At 49.3% G+C, this 22,347-nt stretch overlaps 1 protein-coding gene across 1 annotated transcript in view; it reads right to left on the reverse strand.

Annotated features, from left to right (window-relative positions):
• The window catches only part of dnah5l (dynein, axonemal, heavy chain 5 like), a 56,614-nt gene that overhangs the window by 715 nt on the left and 33,552 nt on the right, over positions 1 to 22,347 (reverse strand). The window contains exons 56-89 of the mRNA XM_085285800.1: positions 22,243 to 22,308; positions 21,955 to 22,095; positions 21,036 to 21,167; positions 20,457 to 20,567; positions 20,217 to 20,371; positions 19,370 to 19,491; positions 18,867 to 19,096; positions 18,580 to 18,738; positions 18,343 to 18,499; positions 18,092 to 18,237; positions 17,634 to 17,768; positions 16,624 to 16,725; positions 16,441 to 16,554; positions 15,643 to 15,810; positions 15,455 to 15,559; positions 14,857 to 14,970; positions 14,599 to 14,775; positions 14,179 to 14,373; positions 13,948 to 14,103; positions 13,690 to 13,872; positions 13,220 to 13,390; positions 12,179 to 12,430; positions 11,961 to 12,087; positions 11,610 to 11,881; positions 11,377 to 11,541; positions 10,858 to 11,075; positions 10,663 to 10,718; positions 10,447 to 10,568; positions 10,179 to 10,329; positions 9,852 to 10,051; positions 9,581 to 9,769; positions 815 to 947; positions 527 to 735; positions 230 to 451 (exon numbers count right to left, since the gene is read on the reverse strand). Of these exons, the coding sequence (XP_085141926.1) occupies positions 230 to 451; positions 527 to 735; positions 815 to 947; positions 9,581 to 9,769; positions 9,852 to 10,051; positions 10,179 to 10,329; positions 10,447 to 10,568; positions 10,663 to 10,718; positions 10,858 to 11,075; positions 11,377 to 11,541; positions 11,610 to 11,881; positions 11,961 to 12,087; positions 12,179 to 12,430; positions 13,220 to 13,390; positions 13,690 to 13,872; positions 13,948 to 14,103; positions 14,179 to 14,373; positions 14,599 to 14,775; positions 14,857 to 14,970; positions 15,455 to 15,559; positions 15,643 to 15,810; positions 16,441 to 16,554; positions 16,624 to 16,725; positions 17,634 to 17,768; positions 18,092 to 18,237; positions 18,343 to 18,499; positions 18,580 to 18,738; positions 18,867 to 19,096; positions 19,370 to 19,491; positions 20,217 to 20,371; positions 20,457 to 20,567; positions 21,036 to 21,167; positions 21,955 to 22,095; positions 22,243 to 22,308 (5,355 nt within the window). The remainder of the gene's footprint in view (positions 1 to 229; positions 452 to 526; positions 736 to 814; positions 948 to 9,580; positions 9,770 to 9,851; positions 10,052 to 10,178; positions 10,330 to 10,446; positions 10,569 to 10,662; positions 10,719 to 10,857; positions 11,076 to 11,376; positions 11,542 to 11,609; positions 11,882 to 11,960; positions 12,088 to 12,178; positions 12,431 to 13,219; positions 13,391 to 13,689; positions 13,873 to 13,947; positions 14,104 to 14,178; positions 14,374 to 14,598; positions 14,776 to 14,856; positions 14,971 to 15,454; positions 15,560 to 15,642; positions 15,811 to 16,440; positions 16,555 to 16,623; positions 16,726 to 17,633; positions 17,769 to 18,091; positions 18,238 to 18,342; positions 18,500 to 18,579; positions 18,739 to 18,866; positions 19,097 to 19,369; positions 19,492 to 20,216; positions 20,372 to 20,456; positions 20,568 to 21,035; positions 21,168 to 21,954; positions 22,096 to 22,242; positions 22,309 to 22,347) is intronic.

A 22,347-nucleotide genomic window follows, 5' to 3' on the forward strand; every position in this document is an offset into this window, starting at 1 on the left:
TGATTTCATTTAGTTCCTAAATTTTAGTTTAGATTTAGTTTCTAAATCATTTAATAATTCATAATTTTTCATTAGATGAATCTTTAAAAACTCTTAAAATGTTTTTATGTTAATTTACAAAAAAATACAGAAACAGTAAAACGTTGGACTTTTGAACGCTGAAGTTTTTTAAAGCTTCAGTTTATTATTTTAATTTAAGTAAAAAAACACTGATTTTAAAAAGACAAACTTTGGGCGGAGCCTCAACGAGTTTGGCGCCACGTCTGTCCCATCCCGCTCCATCCAGAAAGAGGCCATAGATATAGACTCCACCCACATCTTCAGGGGGCGGAGCTGAGACGTCCTCCCTCATCATCTTGGTGACATCGTTGCTAAGGGTGACCGTGTCCAAGGCCCAGCCCCTGGACAGGTTGGAGCGTGTCGTCTCCTGGCGCATGGCGGTCAGGAAACCCTAAAGAAACAAAAAACATTCGGAAAGAAAACTGAAGAATTCCAAAACTCCAGATTTCCGGAACAACGAACCAACCTGCGGGTTGAAGAAGCCGGTGAGCCAGAACTGGTTGGGCCGGCCGGCGCTGATCCACGCGCTGAGCTGCTGGTTCCTCTCCAGCAGCTCGCTGAACCAGAAGCCGAGCGTGGCCGACGGCCAGCTGAGCCTCAGCCACAGGCGCGGGATCCGAGCATCGAACATGCTGTCGAGGGCGTCGCGCAGGTCTTCAGACATGATGATGGTCCCTGCAACGGCGGAAGCACGAGTCAGATCGAGCGTCAGTGAACGTGTGTGTGTGTGTGTGTGTGTGTGCGTGTGACTGACCATCGATGGCCAGTCTGAGGTCAGTGAGCGTGCTCCGTACGCTGCTGATGACACGCTGCATTCGGTCCAACTCCTGTCGGAGGAAGATGTTCATTGGCTGAAGAGGACCCATCTTCTGGAGTTGACCTTTGACCTTCAAAACACACAGAGACGTCATGTTTCTCCAGAGGACTCATGAACGTGTTCGTGTTTGATGGTTCAGAGATGCCAGATTCTGCTGATGATTTAAAGTCTGAATTCATCTAAAAGAATCAGACGCTGACAAATCTGCTGTCTGAAATCTATTCACTCGTTTCCATCATTCACTGGGCGACGGTCGGGGTTAGCAGCCGGGCTCTAGAGTACAACCACACTGTGCTTTGTCATATTTATCTCTGTGTAGCCCAGGTATATTTTATGGGGCTAAGTTTTATTTCCAGTTGGATATATCTGAATAGTTCTCTTGTTCATTTTACTGTGTTGTAGTAGTAATAAGAAAGTGTGTTGAGGTGCTTTTACTTTGAAAGGGAGCGAGCGGAAGGAGAGTGCGGAGAGAGCGGAGGCAGCCACGAGAGGAGAGAGAAAAGCGTGCTCGAGATGCGGCTAGCGTCTACAGAGACTTTTTTCCAATGGACAGTGAGGATAAATCATCCCACGCCCACGGCTGAGTAACAGAGCGTGACTGTGAGGTGGTGCAGCCCGGACTGGTTTGCACTGTTGCCTCGAAATATCCCTAGTTAGCGGCGTGCTAACTTGGCTAATCGGAGTTAGCCATAAAGGTGGACTTCGCTGGACGTCACCTGACCTGCACGGAGTGGGAGGCTACTGACTGCCAAGGCGGGCTGATCAGGTTTGCTGCTTAAAAGGAGTAAGCGTGCAGCTCGGCGACCTAAGGGACGGACCTCTCGGTGTGCCGTGAGGGTATTGTGGACAAAAGACTAAGGTTTCCAGGTAGGAGCACCATTTTGTTTTCTTTTAGGACCGTTGGTTCCTACGCACCCTAGCATCGATCCAGGCCTGCACCGAGGGGACTTGGGAAACTGGGTGGTGTGAGAGTGTGTGTGTGTGTGTGTGGGCCATTACAGTAAAGAACTGTGTAACTGTTATTATTGTTATATTTTGTCATTGCAAGAGACTTTTTACTTTATTGATTTATTGGGTGTTTACCAGTTCCTTCAGTAAACCTGCTTGGTTTAAACATAAGATTTTGTGTCTAGTACTGTTTCTTATCTATAGTTCAAAGTAAGGTAAAAGTGTATCTGTGTGTTATACGTGTGTAAATCAGGGGAACTTGCACTGAGGGCAACTAAGTAAGTTTAAGATAACTAAAACTCAGGGCGTACCCGGCTATAGTGGAGTACACAGCCAGGGGCGCTACATAAAATGGAGGCACCGCTGGGATGTTTTGTTGTTTCAGTCTGAAGTTCCCAAGCACGTGTATTTTGAGATAAAAGCAGTAACTTTGATATTGTTTGGTCATGGATGTTCAAGCTATGCACTCTGAGTTGTTCGAGGAGCTTCAGGAATGGAGTCGTGGAGAGACCTTAGATGAGGCTCACACACTGATGGTGCTTACTCCCGAAGGAGTGGAGATAGACCAAATAGAGCACACTCTGGAGAGTGTTAAAGCTTTGGGTCGAGTGCGGGTCAGAGGCCGGAGATACAACAAAGCGCTTGATAGGCTAACTGTCCTGTGTGAAACCAAAGAGAAAGTAGATGCCACAAGAATCCCACCTGAAGTGTACCCTACGGGGGCTAGTGAGCCGTGGCCCATCATAGTGACAGCTGAAGCTTCGCCTCGTGAGGATTTTTCCCAGAGTAAATCGAAACGCGGGGCAGAGGCACAGGAGAATGGTAACTCTGCAGAGTCGATAATCCGTGCTGTGGGCGATTTGTTGGCAAAGATGGAGAGACCCTCCAGTGAAGGCAGTAGTTATCGTAGACTCAGAATGTTCTCAGGCACAATACCAACACCGGTTGGAGAAGAGACATTCGAACAGTGGCTTGAACAAGCACACCTAATGGTGGAGGAGAGTGACAGTTCTGCTAAAGAAAAGAGGCGCAGAATCATTGAGAGTCTTAAAGGTCCAGCACTAGCGGTGGTGAAAGCTGTGAGGACAGCTGATCCTGATATTAGCCCAGAACAATGTCTAGAAGCTGTTACAAAAGCTTTTGGCAGTGCTGAGACGGGTGAGGATTTGTACTTTGCTTTTCGGTTACTACAACAGCAACCGCAGGAAAAACTATCCGACTTTCTGAGGCGATTAGAGCAGTCGCTGAGCAGGGTAGTGAGTTGTGGTGGAATTGAAGCCCACCGTGTTGATAGGGCCCGAGTAGAACAGCTCCTTAGGGGTGCCGTGTACTCCGACATGATGTTAGTGCAACTCAAGCTGAGAGACAGGAAAGAAACCCCACCCAGTTTTGTAGAGCTCTTAAGTGAGATCAGAAGTGAGGAGGAGTATGAAGCCTCCCGGGCTAAATTGCATCTGGTAGCACACAAAGTCCAAGCACAATCAGAACAGGATAACAGACAGATTGAAATTCAGAATCTGAAAACTGAGATTCGAGAACTGAAGTCTATGGTCTCATCCGTGGTAAACCAGTCATGCCCCGCACCAAGAGAAGTTGCAGAGCCTCTTCCAACAAGCAAGACTGACGGTGTAGAGGGTTCAGCAGATGGCGAAGTGGTTGCACTGAGAAAACGGGTTAAAAGGTTGCAGCAGAAGCTGGACGCCAGAGAGCAAAGGTCTGTTGTGTCCTCTCCAGTTTTGAGAGTGGAGCCGTCCAGGTCTGATCTGAACTCTGCACGGACAGGTAGCACCAGTGATAAAGAAAGCAACTTTTGTTACCGCTGCGGAGAAAATGGGCATTTTGCTAGTAAGTGTGGAAATGCCGCAAACCAGGCCAAGGTTATCCAGAGGTTCATTCAGTCACGGAAAAAGCCCAAACGACGGGAATCATATCCCAAACCCCCTGATGCAGGTGATACTGTGTGTACAGTTAAGAAGAGTGAAGTAGTCATGCTAGAGGACAGAGGGATCCCTAAAGGTTTGATAGGTCCATCTAATGTAAAGCAAGTCAGAGTGAATGGTGAACCATGCAATGCTTTGTTAGACAGTGGGTCAAGAGTAACCATCATTTTTGAGAGCTGGTATAAGGAGCACTTGTCAGGTGTCCCAATTTACCCAGTTTCAGGTCTGGCCATCTGGGGTTTGAGTGATTCTAGTTACCCTTATCTCGGCTATGTCATTGTGGATGTGGAATTTCCTGAGCAAGTCAAAGGAGGTCACGAGACCATTTCGGTCTTAGCTTTGGTCTGTCCCAACTCCAGAGGTCCGGACCAGACCCCCATGATCATAGGCACCAATGCCTCCCTTTTCCAGAGATTGGCCACCTTGTGCCAGGACACCGTAGGCGTGAGTAGCGTGCAGACTGTAAGCCAAACAGTTGGAGTTTTAACCCCACCAGCCCCTGTGGAGATCCCTGTAGAGGATGAGGGTGGAGTAGGCTGGGTGAAGTGGGTTGGGCCCAGCTCCCTGTCACTCCCGGCCGGTCAAAGCTGTCATGCTATATGCCGGGTGGAGCTAGAAGAACCACTCAGCAAAGGCATATTAATGGTGGAAGCATCCCCAACCATTCCGTTGCCAGCTGGCGTGCTGCTGCAGCCCATGGTGTTGCCTAGCTCTGCGTTGGAGGTAGACCATTTTGTTGTGGCAGTGCAGAATCAGTCTTCCCGGGATATCGTTCTCCCAGAAGGGACCGTTATGGGTCAGTTGTGTACGGTTGATACTGTAACTGCAGCAGTTGAAGTCTGTTCAAAAAAGGGGAAAGATCATAGAGAGCTAGATCCCCTTCTCATAAATTTTGGCGACTCACCTTTGCCAAATGAATGGAAAGAGCGGCTCCGACAGAAGTTGTCCAAGAGGGCTAATGTGTTTTCCCTCAGTGAGTGGGATGTTGGTCTGGCAAAGGGGGTAGAGCATCACATTCGGATGTCAGACTCCAGACCATTCCGCGAACGGTCACGGCGTCTTGCACCAGCTGACATTGACGATGTGCGTAGACACATACAAGACCTATTGCAAGCTGGCATTATCAAGGAATCTCGCAGTCCTTATGCCTCTCCCATTGTCATTGCCAGAAAGAAAAATGGCAGCATCAGGATGTGCATTGACTATCGAACACTAAACCGCCGAACCATTCCTGATCAGTACACCACTCCCCGCATCGACGATGCACTTGATTGTTTGTCAGGGAGTAAGTGGTTCTCTGTCCTGGACCTTCGCAGTGGCTATTACCAGATACCCATGGCGGAGGAGGACAAAGAAAAGACCGCGTTCATTTGTCCGTTGGGTTTCTATCAGTTTGAGAGAATGCCCCAAGGTATCACAGGGGCACCCGCCACTTTCCAGAGATTGATGGAGAAGGCAGTAGGGGACATGAACCTCCTGCAGGTACTAGTGTACCTCGATGACTTAATAGTCTTTGGCAGGTCGCTGGAGGAACATGAGGAGCGACTTTTGAAGGTGCTAGACAGACTGGAAGAAGTGGGATTAAAACTCTCATTGGATAAGTGCCAGTTCTGTCAGCCGAAAGTGAAGTATGTGGGACACATTGTGTCTGCAGAGGGTGTTGCCCCCGATCCGAGTAAAGTAGAAGCAGTTACTAAATGGCCGGTGCCCACAGATTTGAAATCCCTGCGATCTTTCCTGGGGTTCTGCGGCTACTATCGCCGTTTCATAGCTAACTATGCTTCCATTGTAAGGCCACTCACTGAACTCACTAAAGGCTATGCCCCTACGCAGCGCAGTAAGAAAGGCCAGGCAGGACAAGGAAAGACCTACTTGAAGGAATCAGAGCCCTTTGGGAGTAGATGGGATCAGTCGTGTGTTGATGCTTTTCACCACATCATTCAGTGTCTGACCACTGCCCCTGTGCTAGCCTTTGCCGATGTAAACAAGCCATACACCCTTCATGTGGATGCCAGTCTGAAAGGTCTTGGGGCCGTGTTGTACCAAGAGCACCCCCAGGGGCTGCGGCCCGTGGCTTTTGCCAGCCGGAAATTGAGCTGCCCCGAACAGCGGTATCCAGTGCACCAGTTAGAGTTCCTGGCTTTGAAATGGGCCGTCGTGGACAAATTCCATGACTATTTGTATGGCGCAAAGTTTACTGTGCGCACTGATAACAATCCGCTGACGTATGTCCTTACCACTGCAAAGCTAAATGCAACAGGGCACCGATGGCTCGCGGCTCTAGCTAGTTATGACTTTAATCTTCAGTATCGGTCTGGCAAGACTAATATAGATGCTGATTTGTTATCAAGAAACATGGTTGATGACTTGAAGGAGACAGAATGGGATCAGGTCTCTCAAAGTGGCGTAAAGTCTATTTGTAAGAAAATATGCCTGGATGATGCAACTGAGACCAATGCGAGATACATCGATCAGTTGGGGGCACCTCCCGAGTGTGTTCCAGCTGTGTATGCTACTCAGTTAAGTCTGTCAGCAGTAGGGCGGGTGTCAAGGCCAGAGTTGCGACAAGCTCAAAGAACAGACCATGCCCTAGGCAGAGTGATCGATGCGCTGAACACTGGTACTTGGCCAAAAGGTATCCATTCTGACCCAGAGTTTGTGTTAATGAGGCGGGAGGCCAGCAAACTTGTCATGAGAGATGGGTTACTTTACAGGACAACCCGAAAGCAGTCCGGGGATGAGCTGTACCAGCTTGTGTTACCTTCTCAATACAGAGAACAGGTATTGCGGTCTACTCATGATGACATGGGACATTTAGGAATAGAAAGAGCCACTGACCTTCTGAGAGATCGGTTTTATTGGCCAAAAATGGCAAATGACGTGGAGCAGTATGTCAAAAACTGTGGGGTATGTGTCACCCATAAAACACCCTACAAGAGAGCAGCCTTTTTGCACCAGATGAGCAGCAAGGGTCCCATGGACTTGGTTTGCATGGATTTTCTGTCTATGGAGCCAGACTCCAAGGGGATAGGTAATGTCTTAGTGGTAACTGACCATTTTACCCGGTACGCACCGGCTTTCCCCACCAAAAACCAAAAAGCCACCACGGTTGCCAAAGTGTTGGTGGACAAATATTTTGTGCACTATGGATTGCCTGCCAGGATACATTCTGACCAAGGACGAGACTTCGAGAGCCGATTAATCCGTGAGCTCTTGCGGTCATTGGGTATACGGAAGTCTCGGACAACTCCCTATCACCCCCAGGGGGATCCGCAACCCGAGAGATTCAATCGAACCTTGTTGTCAATGTTAGCGACACTAGAGGATGAGAAGAAGCGAACTTGGAGTCAACATGTAGGGTCGCTAGTTCATGCCTATAATAGCACAAAGAGCGATGCCACAGGGTATTCTCCCTATTTTTTGATGTTTGGGAGGGAGGCTAGGCTTCCCGTGGATGTTTGTTTTGGAGCATCTCCTGATGGAGCGGAGGAGAAGACTCATTCACAGTATGTGACGAATTTGAAACAGGAGTTGCAGAGAGCTTATCAGTTAGCCAATGAAGCTGCTGATAAGGTACACAAGAGAAACAAAAGAGCTTTTGATCGACGAGTCAGTTACCAAGCCTTGGAAGTGGGAGACAGGGTACTCCTTAAGAATCTGGGGTTGAAGGGGAAACATAAGTTGGAAAGCAAATGGAACGCTGTAACACATGTGATTGTGGGAAAACTGCCCAACCTACCGGTGTATAGGGTGAAGCCACAAACGGGTCAAGGTAGTGTGAGAACCCTACACAGAGATCATTTGTTACCGATTGGGACAGAAGTGAGACTGCCAGAAGGCATGGCCAGAGATGAAGTGCCAGCGAGACCACAGACTCGCAGGATGGGAAAAGGAAAAGAGAGGGTAGAAAGCAGAGACGTGAGTCAAGACACTGGGGAGTCGACTGGATCGTCAGATGTAGAATACGAGAGGCCACATGCCTGGTACAGAGACTGTGTGGAGAAAGTGTTGAGGGAGGAGTCATTTAGTGACAATTCTCCATTGGCATCGGAGGATGACGCTCAAGCTATGTTTCTATCTGAGGGCAATGCCGAAGAGTCTCAGGAGGAAGCAGATGACATTGGTGATGTAAAGAACACCGATACAGAGTCAGAAGAGGAGAAGGAAAGACGTCTCTCAAAGAGGTCTAGGGGAAGACGGAGTATTGGGAAAGAGGTCAGCAAATGCCTTAGGTCAGGGACGACTGGGAAGAGAAGAATAAAGCCAGTTTTGAGACTGTCCTACGATGAACCAGGGAAGGCTAGTGACCAACCTATTACTATTGTTCACAGAGGGGTTGTGATAAAGTTGGGGAATGCGTAAATGAAAAAAAAAAAAAAAGTGAAGTTCTAAGAGTGTCTGTTATACATTCAAGATGTGTGGAGTTTTATTTGTTTTCAGTCGCCTTGGGAGATGTCTGATGAGGACATCCAGACGATTAGAAGGGGGAGGATGTAGCCCAGGTATATTTTATGGGGCTAAGTTTTATTTCCAGTTGGATATATCTGAATAGTTCTCTTGTTCATTTTACTGTGTTGTAGTAGTAATAAGAAAGTGTGTTGAGGTGCTTTTACTTTGAAAGGGAGCGAGCGGAAGGAGAGTGCGGAGAGAGCGGAGGCAGCCACGAGAGGAGAGAGAAAAGCGTGCTCGAGATGCGGCTAGCGTCTACAGAGACTTTTTTCCAATGGACAGTGAGGATAAATCATCCCACGCCCACGGCTGAGTAACAGAGCGTGACTGTGAGGTGGTGCAGCCCGGACTGGTTTGCACTGTTGCCTCGAAATATCCCTAGTTAGCGGCGTGCTAACTTGGCTAATCGGAGTTAGCCATAAAGGTGGACTTCGCTGGACGTCACCTGACCTGCACGGAGTGGGAGGCTACTGACTGCCAAGGCGGGCTGATCAGGTTTGCTGCTTAAAAGGAGTAAGCGTGCAGCTCGGCGACCTAAGGGACGGACCTCTCGGTGTGCCGTGAGGGTATTGTGGACAAAAGACTAAGGTTTCCAGGTAGGAGCACCATTTTGTTTTCTTTTAGGACCGTTGGTTCCTACGCACCCTAGCATCGATCCAGGCCTGCACCGAGGGGACTTGGGAAACTGGGTGGTGTGAGAGTGTGTGTGTGTGTGTGTGTGTGGGCCATTACAGTAAAGAACTGTGTAACTGTTATTATTGTTATATTTTGTCATTGCAAGAGACTTTTTACTTTATTGATTTATTGGGTGTTTACCAATTCATTCAGTAAACCTGCTTGGTTTAAACATAAGATTTTGTGTCTAGTACTGTTTCTTATCTATAGTTCAAAGTGTATCTGTGTGTTATACGTGTGTAAATCAGGGGAACTTGCACTGAGGGCAACTAAGTAAGTTTAAGATAACTAAAACTCAGGGCGTACCCGGCTATAGTGGAGTACACAGCCAGGGGCGCTACATCTGCATTCTTTTTCACTTCCTGTCAAAGTTCAATAATGTTAGCTTAGCATAAACATTAGAGACAGGAAACAGCTACCCTGGCTCGGTCCAAACGTACCCAAAGCTGCTCACCTGCATCTCTGACACTCGTGTATTAGCACACTGTTTGTTTGAGCTGCACAGAGCTGCGTGTGTTTCTTGAGCCTAACAAAGCTGCTTTGAACATGAGCACATTTTTGTTTTTAACTTGGCAGCTTGTTGCTTACACAGCAGCTCAGCTGTTTCCAGTATTCATGCTAAGCTAAGCTAGCTGGTGGGATTGTGTTCTTCGTCGAGTTTTGGGTCGGCCGTTCGGTGCTAAACAAGCACCTCATGTGGGATGTAGTCAGGTGGCAGCTTCTCCAGCATCTCATTGGCTAGTCTCTGCACGCTGGCCTCCCTGGTCTCCCCGGCCCCGCCTCCGGTGTCCTTCGGTTGGATGTCGATTATGGTGCTCAGCGTGTCATTCGCCAGGTTGGTCTGGTAGGTGATGTCAGCGTTGGGGTGGAGTCCAAACACCTGTAAACAGGAGAAATGTGACATGTGACTGGGCTAGTACTGCCTCAGTGTGGACGCGTCCCGTCTCTGAGCGTGCTCGGACCTCCGGTGAGTCGACCAGCGGCAGCCCCTCGATGTGCTGCAGGACCTCCTGGATGCTCTTGGCCTTGGCAGGGATGCTGTAGCCCTTAAAGAAGCAGAAAGCTTCACTGAAGGTGCTCTCACTGAACCAGACACTCGTGAACGTGTTGAGGAGCCGTTTGTCCAAGTCATCCGTCACCCGACCGCCATACTGGACTTCACCTGGAGAGCAGACGTGAAGAAAGAGTCAGGAAGATTTCTGGATACCTGGAGGGTTTGAGGTTTCTCTCATAATCTGATGGATGAAACGTTACAGTGGAAAGAACAGAGCAGGTTTAAAGAGACTGACCGAGCATGTAGCGCAGACAGCTCCAGTTCACGCCTCTCTTCACGTCCAGGTTGTCCAAGTGGTTCTGCACAAACTGGATGCTGGAGGTAAAATCTGCCTGGTTGAACTCGTAGGGGATGTTCCAGCCGAGCGGACCGAACTTACGACGCTCCTGATGGGATAAAGAAGAAGAAGGAGAAATGATAACATCAGAATGATCTTACAGCAGCTGTTTTCCACAAAGAAACGGTGGATTTATGAATCTGATCGTGTGGGTGTTGGCAGATACCTGGACGGTGGTGTGGAGGAAGGCCACAGCGTACAGCAGAGGCTTCCACTGAGGCAGGTTGCTGATCTCTAGCTGGTCCTGAGTGACACCATTAAAAGTCCTCTTCAGACCGGCTTTCATGCCTGATGCCGACAGATAAAATAAAATAAGTGGGAAAGTGAAAGACAGCGAAGGATCAATAAAAATTCACGAGTTCATCAGGATCACGTCTCCTACCAAGAGGAGGTTCATTGGTGAACTTGATGGAGGACTGAAGGAAGGTGATGGGGAACCTGCTCACAAACACAAACACAGTCAAGCAGCTCTGCAGACACAGTTGCTGGTTTAAGCTGAGACTAAATGTGCCGTAAAGTGAACCTGCAGAGGAGCCGCCAGGACTTAAAGCAGGACCTCAGACCTCGTCATTGTTACCTGGGGTGCACGTCGGTCGTCAGCCACACTCGGAAATCTTTGTGCACGCTCTCCGGCACGGCTGATGTGACCGTCTCCAGCAGCTCATCCAGGAAGTCCAGTCCCAGGTGGCAGTTCTGGAGGAGGAGCCAGCCGCCGTCCAGCATGCTGTTGGCCAATAGCCTGCGAGCGTGAACCTCTTGGCCCTGACCCATGGAGATGGGACGGCACGGCGCCCCCTGCAGCAAAAAAAATCAAATCTAGGCTTTAACAAAATAAATCAGTATTTTTCCTTAATTTGCTTTTGCTCCTGTACTTTCAGCAATTTTTCTATAAATACACAAAAATTATTTCTGTATTTTCTTGTGTACCCCGGTCATCTGCACTCTTTAGGTTTAAAGTAAATATCCGATCGTTTGCTTCAATAGGATTTATGACTATATTATTCGTACTTATGTATTAATTATTTCGGTAGTTTCCGATGTTTTTCCTTTTTATTACATCATCGTTCACCTCCGCCCTTTCACTACTCGCCCTCACCTTATTCTTGGCTAATCTCTCGATGTTCTCAGTCGGGTCGGAGCCCATCGACAGCAGACACACCATCGGCGTTCGGTTGTTGCTCTCTGCCAACATGGTGTCCAAGTCCAGGACCGTGCCTTCGGCGTACTGTTGGCCCAGAGAATCTGAGATGTAGCGCCGCGCCTGCAACCATCAGCTGTTAGCCTCCACATTAACCAGTCTGCTCTGTCAGATCAAATCAGCAGTCAGACCTGAGCGATGGTCCGGTCGGGGCACCAGCTCCGGATGAGCAGAAGCTTCCGGAAGGTGTCGAGCTTCTCCTCGTAGCCATCGGGCAGCGGGGCGTCTTCTGGCGCCGGATGGTCGAACCACGCTTTCCAGGTGCGCTCGTTCTGGTTCACCTGGTTCAGAATCTGGAAGAACGCAGGCAGGCTGGACAGCTGCACCAGGTTCAGCCAGGTCTGGTCCAGGATCCAGCGCCGTGGCTTCGATTCTACAGAGTTCAGGTCCAGAGAGGCTCCACCTACACAGAGAGAGAAACAACTTTCACTCTCAAAGGACTCTGGAGGATGCAGGAGAAGAAAGGAGGAGGAGAAGGTAACCTTTGATGAAGGTGAGCACCTCCACGTGCGAGATGATTCGGGCCTGCAGGTCGATCTTTAGAGCCAACAGCAGAGTGAAGAGCAGCTTGTGTTCCTCGTACAGACCTCTGGCTGTGTAACGGTACACCTGAGGGACAGACAAACATCCTGAACCTCCACTCGAGTGCACGTTACAGGAAAGAAAGGACAGCCCTGAGGTGTGCGCTGATGAGGAGCACCTGGTAAGTGAGGAAGCTGATGATGTTGCTAATGCGTTTGGAGGTGACCTGCGACCTGGTCGAGTTCTGCATGGACGAATCAAAAAGCCCGAGGAACTGCCACAGCGACGTCTGGTACATGACGTTCACCAGCGACATCTCCACAATCAGGAAGTAGAGGATGCTCCCCCTGGTGGCCACTGGCCGGTACTCCTCCCTGGCCTGGTTAATCTTCACCTCTGTCTCCGCGGCAACCGTCAGCTTCTCACTTACCTGGAAGATAAAAGGACTCAGACAGGACCTACAGCTGTGGGATACTTTTTGTCTGTGATTTGAACCGGGGGAACAAATCGTGGCAGGATCAGCCTGATGTTATTTGTATCTCACTGTAACTTTACTGTATAAAGAGCAAACATCTCCAACATGTCAGGAGTAGTTAGTCATTACAACAAGTGTTTGTGAACTAAAAATCAAGAATGTGGGATCCTGTTCGTCCGTGATTTGAAGAGCCCAGCGCTGCTCCCACTTTTTTTTAATTCATTTATTTTATTTATAAAATTTATTTAATTTTATTCATACTGTGCCCCCCCCCCCCCCCCGCAAGGGCTCTGCGCCTCCCCTAGGGGGCGCCCCCCCCCCATTTTGTGACCCTTACAGCGGATTTATTCTTCACATTCCAGCTGCAGACTTTTATCCTTGGACGTTAATAGAGTGCAGCTGATGATTTTTAAATGTTTTCCTCGATGAACATTACAAACATGCATCAGACAATAACTTTTATCCCGTCTTCCTTCTCTCACCCCAACCGGTCGCAGCAGATGGCCCCGCCCCTCCCTGAGCCTGGTGCTGCTGGAGGTTTCTTCCTGTTAAACAGAGTTTTTCCTTCCCACTGTCGCCAAAGTGCTGCTCATAAGGGGTCATATGATTGTTGGGTTTTTCTCTGTATCTATGAAGTGCCTTGAGGTGACTTTTGTTGTGATTTGGCGCTATATAAATAAAATTGAATTGAATTGAATTGAATTGAATTGAATTAAGGAGACGCAGTGAAGGAGCAGCTGGTACCTCCTGAGCGGTGATCTTGGTGACGCTCAGCACCTCGATCAGAGACTGGTCCTCCACCAGCGAGCCCTGTGTGCTGGTGAGCCTGAACAGCAGGCTGTCCTCCAGCTCCTGCATCTTCCTCTTGTTGGACGTCACCTCCTCCAGGAGCTTCACTCGCTCTGCCTCCATCTCCTTCATCAGAACACGGGAATCATTTCAAAATGAGGGCAGGCATATTTAATCCACCTTCAGTTCAGTGCACAGAAACGTTATCTTTGTTCGTGGCCTGTTTGGCCTCCGCTGAGATGTTGGACGGACACGTGGGTTCAGACGTTCCCACCAACATAAAGCAGACAGCATGAGTGTGTGGTGTAAAACATCTTAATGTGGACGTGCCGAGCGCTACAATGGCCTTCAAACATACCGTAGGAAATGTAACTAGCTAACTCATTAACTACGTCACTGATTGGATAACTGGCGGGTGGAGTGACCTGCTTCTCCAGCAAGATGACCCGTCCCAGCAGCTGGTCCTCCAGGCCTCTCTGAGTGACGGTGAAGTCCACCACGGCCGTCCTGGCGCTGACCTCAGGGCTGTATGCTGGGTTGGCCATCTTGGTGGTAATGTAGAGCGTGAAGCCCTTCATTACATCCACCTCCTTGTCTCCAACCTTCACCTGCAGGAGGAGGAGAAACATCCGTTACTGTGTCTTCTTCCTCGTTTAGCCTCCGGTCCAGATCAGCTGTTTTACCTTGTAAGTGGAGCCAGACTTGATGTAGTTTTTGTCCAGTATGTTGTCCAGGACAGGGTCCAGTTCCTCACCAACATCCTCCAGCAGCAGGGGGCGCCCAAGAGACAGGCTGTCCTCCAGGTGGGAACGGAAGTATTTGTGGTTCAAAGACGTCACCTGAGCCACAGAAGAAGAAAATCACGAACAGTCAGCGAAGCGCTCGGACTTTGAGTCACGTGCTGACGCTCTCACCTGCAGCTGCTGGTCTCGCTCTCTGTTCTGGATCCAGGTCTTGCCCTGGCCCTGGGGGTCTATCAGCAGCGGGTAGCGGGACGCCTTCGTCACCACGATGCCGTTCTGGATGGACAGGTCGTCGCTGGGTAAACCCTGCAGGTTCCACTCGCTCACTGTGGCGTTGTCCACCAGCAGACCAATCACGTTCAGCTCCTGCAGGAGAAACGGAGTTACATCATCAGCAGGTCAGAACGAGCTCGTTCAGCAGGGTTTGGTTCCTCGTGTTTAAGAACCAACAGAAACAAGGCGGCTGTGATGTGTTTCATCATCTGACCAATAATATGGCTGCTTTGTCTGAGCTGCAGGTATCTGTGTCTCTGGGACACACTCCTACTGTCTGTGGATTCTCTGTATAAACGTTCAGCCGTGACATCTTACGGGACTGAAGGGGAGGAGCTTCTCCTCCATCTCTTTCCTCCACAGCGTCAGCAGCAGGCTGCGGTACTCCTGGTTAAAGGGGCCGGCGTAGGACAGGAAGCCTGTGGCCAGAAGGACGTCCCCCACCAGGTGTTTGATCTGAGTCTGAAACCCCGCGCTGCTGTCGGTCCAACGGACCTGAGGCACAACAAGACGAGGTGTGAGATGAAGGAACGATGGACCAATGAACCGTTAGATGGATGGAAGGTAGAAGCTGACCTTTTCTCCTCCCAGGCCGTCGATCAGAGCGCGAGCGTTGGCCATCTTCCGGCGGCAGGCCTGGGCGTCATCCTCCAGGTCCTGCTTCTCCTTCATGGCAGCGTCGTAAAGCGCCTGAAGGTCCAGATCAGACACATTTACCAAACTTTAAACATAATGATCGATTAAAATGTTATCAGTGCAAAAAGAAGAGAGAGCCAAATGAGTGGAGACGACAAACTAAAGTGTCCAAACGAGTGAGCGAGTTTCACAAAGACAGATTTAACTGATAGCAAACTGCTGAACTACAGATGGTCATGATTCTCAGAAGGTTCAATACTCAATAAACCATAAAAACAACAAACCAGTGACCACGAAGTTTGTATTTTCCCTCATTTCTTGTTACGGCTGCTGTTTAACCACCAAAACAGAGGAAGGCTGAAATGCTGCTGTGCACAGAAACTCTACAAGACTTTGAACCCAAATAAAACTGAAGAGAGTCGAAAACCTGCAGTGACAGTGAAACAGGAAACTGCCTCATGATTAGAGATTTGACTGACTTCAGTTCAGTCTTTATTAAAGACGACAGTCTGAGAGCGGGAACACAAACACACTTTACCTGCACCGCGTCCAGCTCCAGCTGTTTAGCATCCAGCTGTTCCTGAGCCTTAGTGAGTTCAGCCTGAGCCACCAGCAGACGGGCCTCCTGCATGGCCAGGTTAGCCTGCGCGCACACACACACACTATAATGAGCGCCTGTGTCAGGCTGGCTCCTGCTCTCATGGATACTGACAGCTCTGCGTTCACCTTCAGAGGAAGAACCTCCTTGTTGATGCTGAAGAAGTCGACCATGGCCTGAGTCCAGGAGCAGAGCCCCGCCACGTTCCCACAGATCCTCTTGGCCGTCTCCATGTTGTAGTCGTCCATGTGGAGGTAAGGAGCGAGCAGCTCCACCACCTCCTCTGTGATGGAGTCCTGCAGCACCGAGACGTCAAACATCACCTCAGTTCATGCGTTCATGAAATCTGCTCTCAGTGCAGATCTACCAACTTAGAATCATTTTACTGCAGCGGGATGTCTGTTTGGCTTCTTGCTGCATTTCCTGTCTTTATGTTTTATCATGATCATGTCAAAGTAAACAGAATCTTATGATAATATAAGAATATAAACATAAACATAAAGCAGGACTTTATAATGACAGAGAGCAGACGGGTGGATCAGCTGACGCTCCGAGGTTCTCCAGGCGGCGCGCCGACCTCAGAGATCCACAGCTTAGCAGGTATGTGACACACGGAGAGAGACAGTAGGTGATGAGAACATGAGAGGGGAGTTTCCCCCTGACACACACACACACACACACACACAGACACACACACACACACAGACACACACACAGACACACACACACACACACACACACATCTGAGTGTGTGAGGTCAGCGTGTGTCCATCTGTCACTTCTTCAAAAGAGTGAAGCTTCATGAACATGAGGACTCATTCAAACTCAGGTTTATGCTGCAGCTGGAACAAGTATAATAATACCAGTGTGTGTGTGTGTGTGTGTGTGTGTGTGTGTGTGTGTGTGCGTGTGTGTGTGTTTGTGACCTTGCTGAAGTTGAGCAGGGTGCTGAGGAAGGCTGAGTTTTGCATCAGCTTCATCGCCTCGGCCCACGACGGTCTGGGACAAGGTCGTTCGGGGTCAGAGGTCACGGCGTCGACCTGAGAAAGATGACAGATTTATAAAGCACGTCGTGACTCTGAGGGAACGTTTCAGGCTCCGACTGTGACCTTTCTCTGGAACAGCAGCAGCACGGCGTCCATGATCCTCATGATGAGATGAGGAGGCTTCTGCAGCTTCCTCACCGTGGAGATGTCTGCTGGTTTGATGGTCTGCACACAGAGACAAACTCTGAGGCTGAACACGTGACACATGATGATGACGAGCAAACAGCACACAGGGACAACATGTGAGTCTGAGCTTCACTCAGATCACAGGAGGACAGCGTGTCGTAGAAACATGCAGGCAGGTCGTTTAACGCTTGTTGTTTGTCTGCAGGAGCTTTGATGGTCTCTGAGGTTTTCTCATGAACGGTGCTCAGAGCCGGCTTCACATGCTTTTACTTTACAGGTCAGATTTTAGCAGCTTAGTTTCAGAGCGGTCCACTGGGCCCTCCACCGTGGGACTACCAGCCAGTACACACTGCACCATTGAAGCTGACACTGGTGACCAGTCTCACTGACACCATCACACACTCTATCATTATCATCGTTCAACATGTGGACGGAGGCGGCCTGCTCCATCACCTGAGGGATGCAGGTGCTGCTCTGGTTTGGAGGTGGCTGCTGAGAAGCAGCAGAACATGGACGGACAGTTTCAGCTGCTTTTTGTTCTTTGTATTATTATTGTAACACAGATGTAACTGTGAGCAGGTGTCACAGGACCAGCTCTGTTTACTGTCATGCAGACACACTGAGTGTGTACATGAGTGAACACGGCCTCAAACCTGTGAGCACACACGGACGTTTCAGCTAAGATTGTTTCTCTGTGATCGTCTTCTTCTTTTGTTTCAGTTTTTACTTTAGTTTGAGTCAAACTGAAGCCAGTGAAGCTTTGACTCTTCTGTCGTCGCCCACCTGAAGCTCGTGTAAAGTCATGTAAACACTCAGTGGACGAGTCCACGTGGTCACAGCAAACAGACGGACACACGGCCGCTCGCCATTTGCTGATGAAGCTTACGTCGCTCTGACCTGAGCGCTCTGTGGAGGACGTGTAAATACAATGGAGGACTGAGTGTAACCTGTAGGGCAGCCTCAGCAGCCTGCAGAGCCGGTTTCGCAGCCTCCAGTTTGGACTCTGCTGCCATTTTATCGGCTTCGATCTCGTCCACGATGAGCTGAGCTTTATCCTTCACCTTCTGCACCTGCTGCTTCACCTGTAACCACAGAGCGGGGCATTAAACAGCTAGCTGACTCCGCCCACTTGTAAAGCTCCCGGTTTACATGTAATTAAAAGAAAAATGCCAATGAAGACTGTGTAGCACAAACGGAGGACGTCAGAGGTTCACCCCAGAGTCAGACTCATCTGTGACCATCACTCAACGTTTCACATGTTGTTTCCTCGTCGCTCTGCACTTCTGTTCAGTAACATGATGACAAACAGCGTCTGAGGCTCCTTCACGTTAGCTTTATGTTTCATAACAGGCTAATAAACCTTTCAGACGCGTCTCGCTCGCTAACAGGAAACATGTTTTTTCACCTTTTCGGCAGCCTGAGCTTTGGCCGTGACCTCCTGCAGGACCTGGTCTGCCCTCTGGGAGGCGACGGCGAGCTCCTTCTCCTTCACCAGCAGCTCCTCAGAGAGCTGAGACACCGACTGCTCCGCCTCCATCAGTTTACAGAGACCTGCAGGAAGCAACACAAGCATGCGCAGCATCAGCTCGCCTCTCCATCTCCACCTGAGACAGGAAGTACAGGACGGTTTAGCCCCTCCCATCAAACCAAGCTCACCTGTCTGCATGCGCTCGGCCAGCGTGCCGACGTGAGCGATCTTCTCCGTGTAGACCAGCTTGTAGCTGTCGATGAAGGACAGGTAGGACTTTGGCGTCACAAACGTCTGGCGGCGGAAACGCTCGAAATACTCGCCACACTTCTCTGCCACCAGGTCCTGTGAACATCTCGGTCATGTGATCAGTCCGCTCAATACGCTGGCAATTATAAGCTACCAGATTATTGTGGGAGCGCTACCTGGAAGGTTCCCATGGTAACCACAATGCTTTGCTTGACGTCCTCTGAGCAGCGGAGGTCCTGGTACTGAGACAGGAAGTGATGCGATACAGCGATGAGGGCGTCCTGAGGCCAACGCTGGAACCAGTCCACTGTGCAGCCGGAAATCAGACCTGGGAACTGTTCAGGGCAGAGGTCAAAGGTCACTGATGAGAAACAGTAATTCTTAGGAGGACGGAGCCTTTGGCTCCACCAGCTTACATCATCATCAGGGTCATGTGACCAGTGAACCTGAGTCCTCGCCGCACCTTTAAGGCACGAGAGCGGAACTTCTCCCCGACAGGCGAGAAACAGAGGACCACGTGGAGGTTGCTCCGCACGCGGGACAGGAAAAAGTCGTAGAGGTTCTCGGGCGTCGGCGGGCGGCGAGGATGCTGGCGCTTCATCACGGGAATCAGGTCCTGAGTGATGTCATCCAGCTCGTCTCGAGCAAACAGGTTGGAAACTTCACCGCTCGCCAGGACGTTGTTCATGTATTCTGCAGGAGAGGAGACAGGAGTCAGAAAACAAGACGGGCCCTGACCCCATGACCTCCTGACCTCTGACCTTTGCTTCCATCAGCAGGACAAACAAACAGTGTAAAAAAATCAGTTTTCCTCCTTTTACATTCAGACTTCCTGATATTTCACATGATGATTCACATGAACAGATAAAGTTTGAGCTGATGTTTGTTCTGCTGTGGTGCAAACTAAAGACGTGAGCGAGTTTCATCATCTGTGAATCATCAAAGCTGTCAGCTGATCGTTGGCACCCAGGAAGGCTTCTTCTTTGATGTCATTGTCGCTGAACAGGAAGGTGACGCCTTTCCCGCGCTGACCGGCGATCCGATACAGAGACTTCAGATCCTCCAGCAGGTTACTGCTGCTGTACGACCTGCAGCACACACACACACACGCACACACACACACGCACGCACACACACGCACGCACACACACACACACACACACACACACACACACTTATACTGTAAGTAATACAGAGAAACCCCAACACTCAGACGATCCCCTCTGAAGGAAAAACTCCCTTTCAGCAGGAAGAAAATTCCTTTTTATTGTGTTAAATATTTGTTGGGGGCAGAATGTTCGAAAAGTAAATGAATGTCTTCCTCCGTCACCCCCAACAGGTGGTGGCAGATGGCCCCGCCCCTCCCTGAGCCTGGTTCTGCTTCTTTTCTTCCTGTTAAAAGGGAGTTTTTCCTTCCCACTGTCACCAAGTGCTTGTTCACAGGGGGTCGTCTGATTGGTGGTGTTATTGTAGGGTCTTTATCTTACAGTATAAACACAGTGAGGCGGCTGTTGTTTAATTTGCTGCTATATAAATAAAATAGTTTATCACAGAACTTCATTTACAGACTTTCTTCTGCGGGTTTGTCAGGAGTTCTGCCTGAAAGGGAGGAGTTTGAATATCTTGTGGATGAGGGACACTGGATGATGATTGGACAAGTGGTGATTGGACGAGTGCTGATTGGACGAGTGGTGGGTCACTGAGACTGTGTCCCACCACCTGTTTAGACTTCTGCCCAGTGAGTTTGTTTTTCACACCTGACTTATTTGTGTTTATTTTCCGTTGGTCACGATGAATCGCAGGAAGCACTCACCTGCTCAGTGTGATCTGGAAGGTTTGGTATCCTGCGATGAATGACGCGAGCCTCGTCAGGCTCTGCTTCCCCGACCCGCCCACCCCGACCAGCAGGGCGTTTCCTTGTGGCGTCCTCAGGATGCGTGAGATCCTCATCAGGTGGATCATCGCGTCCTGTCGTTGGACCACACACAGAGGGTCACCATCAGCTGATATGAACAAAGGTCATGGTGAAGAGTGTGACAGGAGTCATCATCACCTTGAAGAAGACCAGATCCATGGCTCCGCCTCTCACCGCCTCGTTGTACTGCTGCTGAAAAGCCGACAGCCGCTCTGCCAGAAGGTCCAGCGATGGGATTGGCTCGTACACCTGTCAATCATATCAGTGTCCACACTTAGAAACCATCAGAAAACTATCCAACACTGAGGGACCTGAAGACTTTAGCTGTGTCCCAAAACGTCGGCTCCATCCTTCGGAGGACCCGGCCTTCGCGGTCTACGTGGATTAATTAGAGTAATATTAAAACTCAGCGGCCGCCATTGTTGGAAACTGGAATTGGCTGGGCCGCGCTATGAATTCTGGGATATGGTGGGCCACGAAGGACAAACCCGACCCATCCTTTAGTGAAGGCCGCATTTGAAGGAGTCGACGAATTGGGACAGCCTTCGCTGCCTGGCGGTGACGTAATCGGCCTTCGAACGCAGCCTCCGGAGGATGCAGCCGATGTTTTGGGACACAGCTTTAGTCTCTTTTCATTTTTGCTGGACTTTATTTAACTTACGACTAAATAAAAAATTCACTTTAATAAAAATATTAAAATAAATCAGATTCTGAGACCTTCGGAGCCTCCAGCTCAGCGTCTTCAGGTTCATCTCCCGTCGCCTCCGGGGCTTCACGCAGGAAGTCCACAAAGCAGCTGTTCCACTGAGCATGCTCAGTCAGAGCTCTCCCATGATCCTCCACTGTGACCTGAGGGAGAGGAGCGTTAGATACAGTCCAGAAGATTTACTCACTGCTGTTTGTGCCGCACTTTAAATAAAAAGTTGTTGTTGTCTCATGAGATAAGTTCCTGTATCATCTTTAATCTGTCGGCTCTGATTCCAGAGACGTTTATTGGACAACAATGTTTTTATTTTGCACTGAAAATTCAGTTTTACACAGAAAACGTGAATCAAACCAAAAAAACAGAAGCAGGAAGTAAAACACATGACTGAACACAGAGTCAGGTGGAAACAATCAGGGCGGGAAAAACACAACGACAGGAAGTAAAAGCAGACACACAAAAAGAGACAAACACAGAACACAAAGGGTGACAAAGACGCAACACGAGAGCCGGCAGAAGCCGACCAAAGATGTAACGATGACGTTCATATAGCTGCTGATTTCATTCCTGAACAAAAGCCTGATATCAGAGAAATAAAGATTATTCTGAACTGTGACTCATGCAAAGCTCCTCTGGTAGCAAATCATCTGTAAAAGAACAAAATATTTGAGATTGGGATCATTTATTGTCACGTCCAGGGTTAATGAAGCTGCCAGTTTGGAATCTTTTATTTGACGAGCAAATTTCCTAAAAATGGATCAACTATATCTCCCAGAAATCCCCTTCTCTTAGTTTTCAGTATTATTAACATTTATTGAGTTATTTAGTGTAAAAAGGAAACTCAGTCTTTGCCAAAACAAGCAGCAGGTCATGTTCTTTCTGTTCTGTAAGCTGTGACTGAGGGCCACAGTGCTGATGTCAGAGCGCACACACCGCCTCCACGATGCTGCCGAACGCTCGTCTGTCGCCGCTGTCGACGAATCGATCGGCGATCGCTCTGCAGCACTCGTGATGGAAGAGAGCGGAGAGGAGCTCAGAGCTCTGACACACCTCTGACTTCACCGTGAGGATCCCCTGAAACACACAGGGACTCGTTCACGTCGCCGGGTCAGAGAGTTGCTTCAGGATAAATGTACGAGTGAGAAAGTCTCAGGAAAAAGGACAAAACGTTTATTCAGGATTAAAAGAAGAAGAAATAAAACCATGTGTGATTTTTCCTACCTGCCAGATTCTGCTGAGGTCACGCAGGTTGAAGATGTAGTGAAACTTTGCAGGAGACGGTAACATCTGAGGAGAGAGAAGATCACATGTGAGAAACATCCACAG

The sequence above is a fragment of the Mchenga conophoros genome, linkage group LG9 (assembly GCF_057382185.1).
Source record: "Mchenga conophoros isolate Kocher_MC1m ecotype Shallow Benthic linkage group LG9, M_conophoros_male_GT1.1, whole genome shotgun sequence".
NCBI classification, from domain to species: domain Eukaryota; kingdom Metazoa; phylum Chordata; class Actinopteri; order Cichliformes; family Cichlidae; genus Mchenga; species Mchenga conophoros.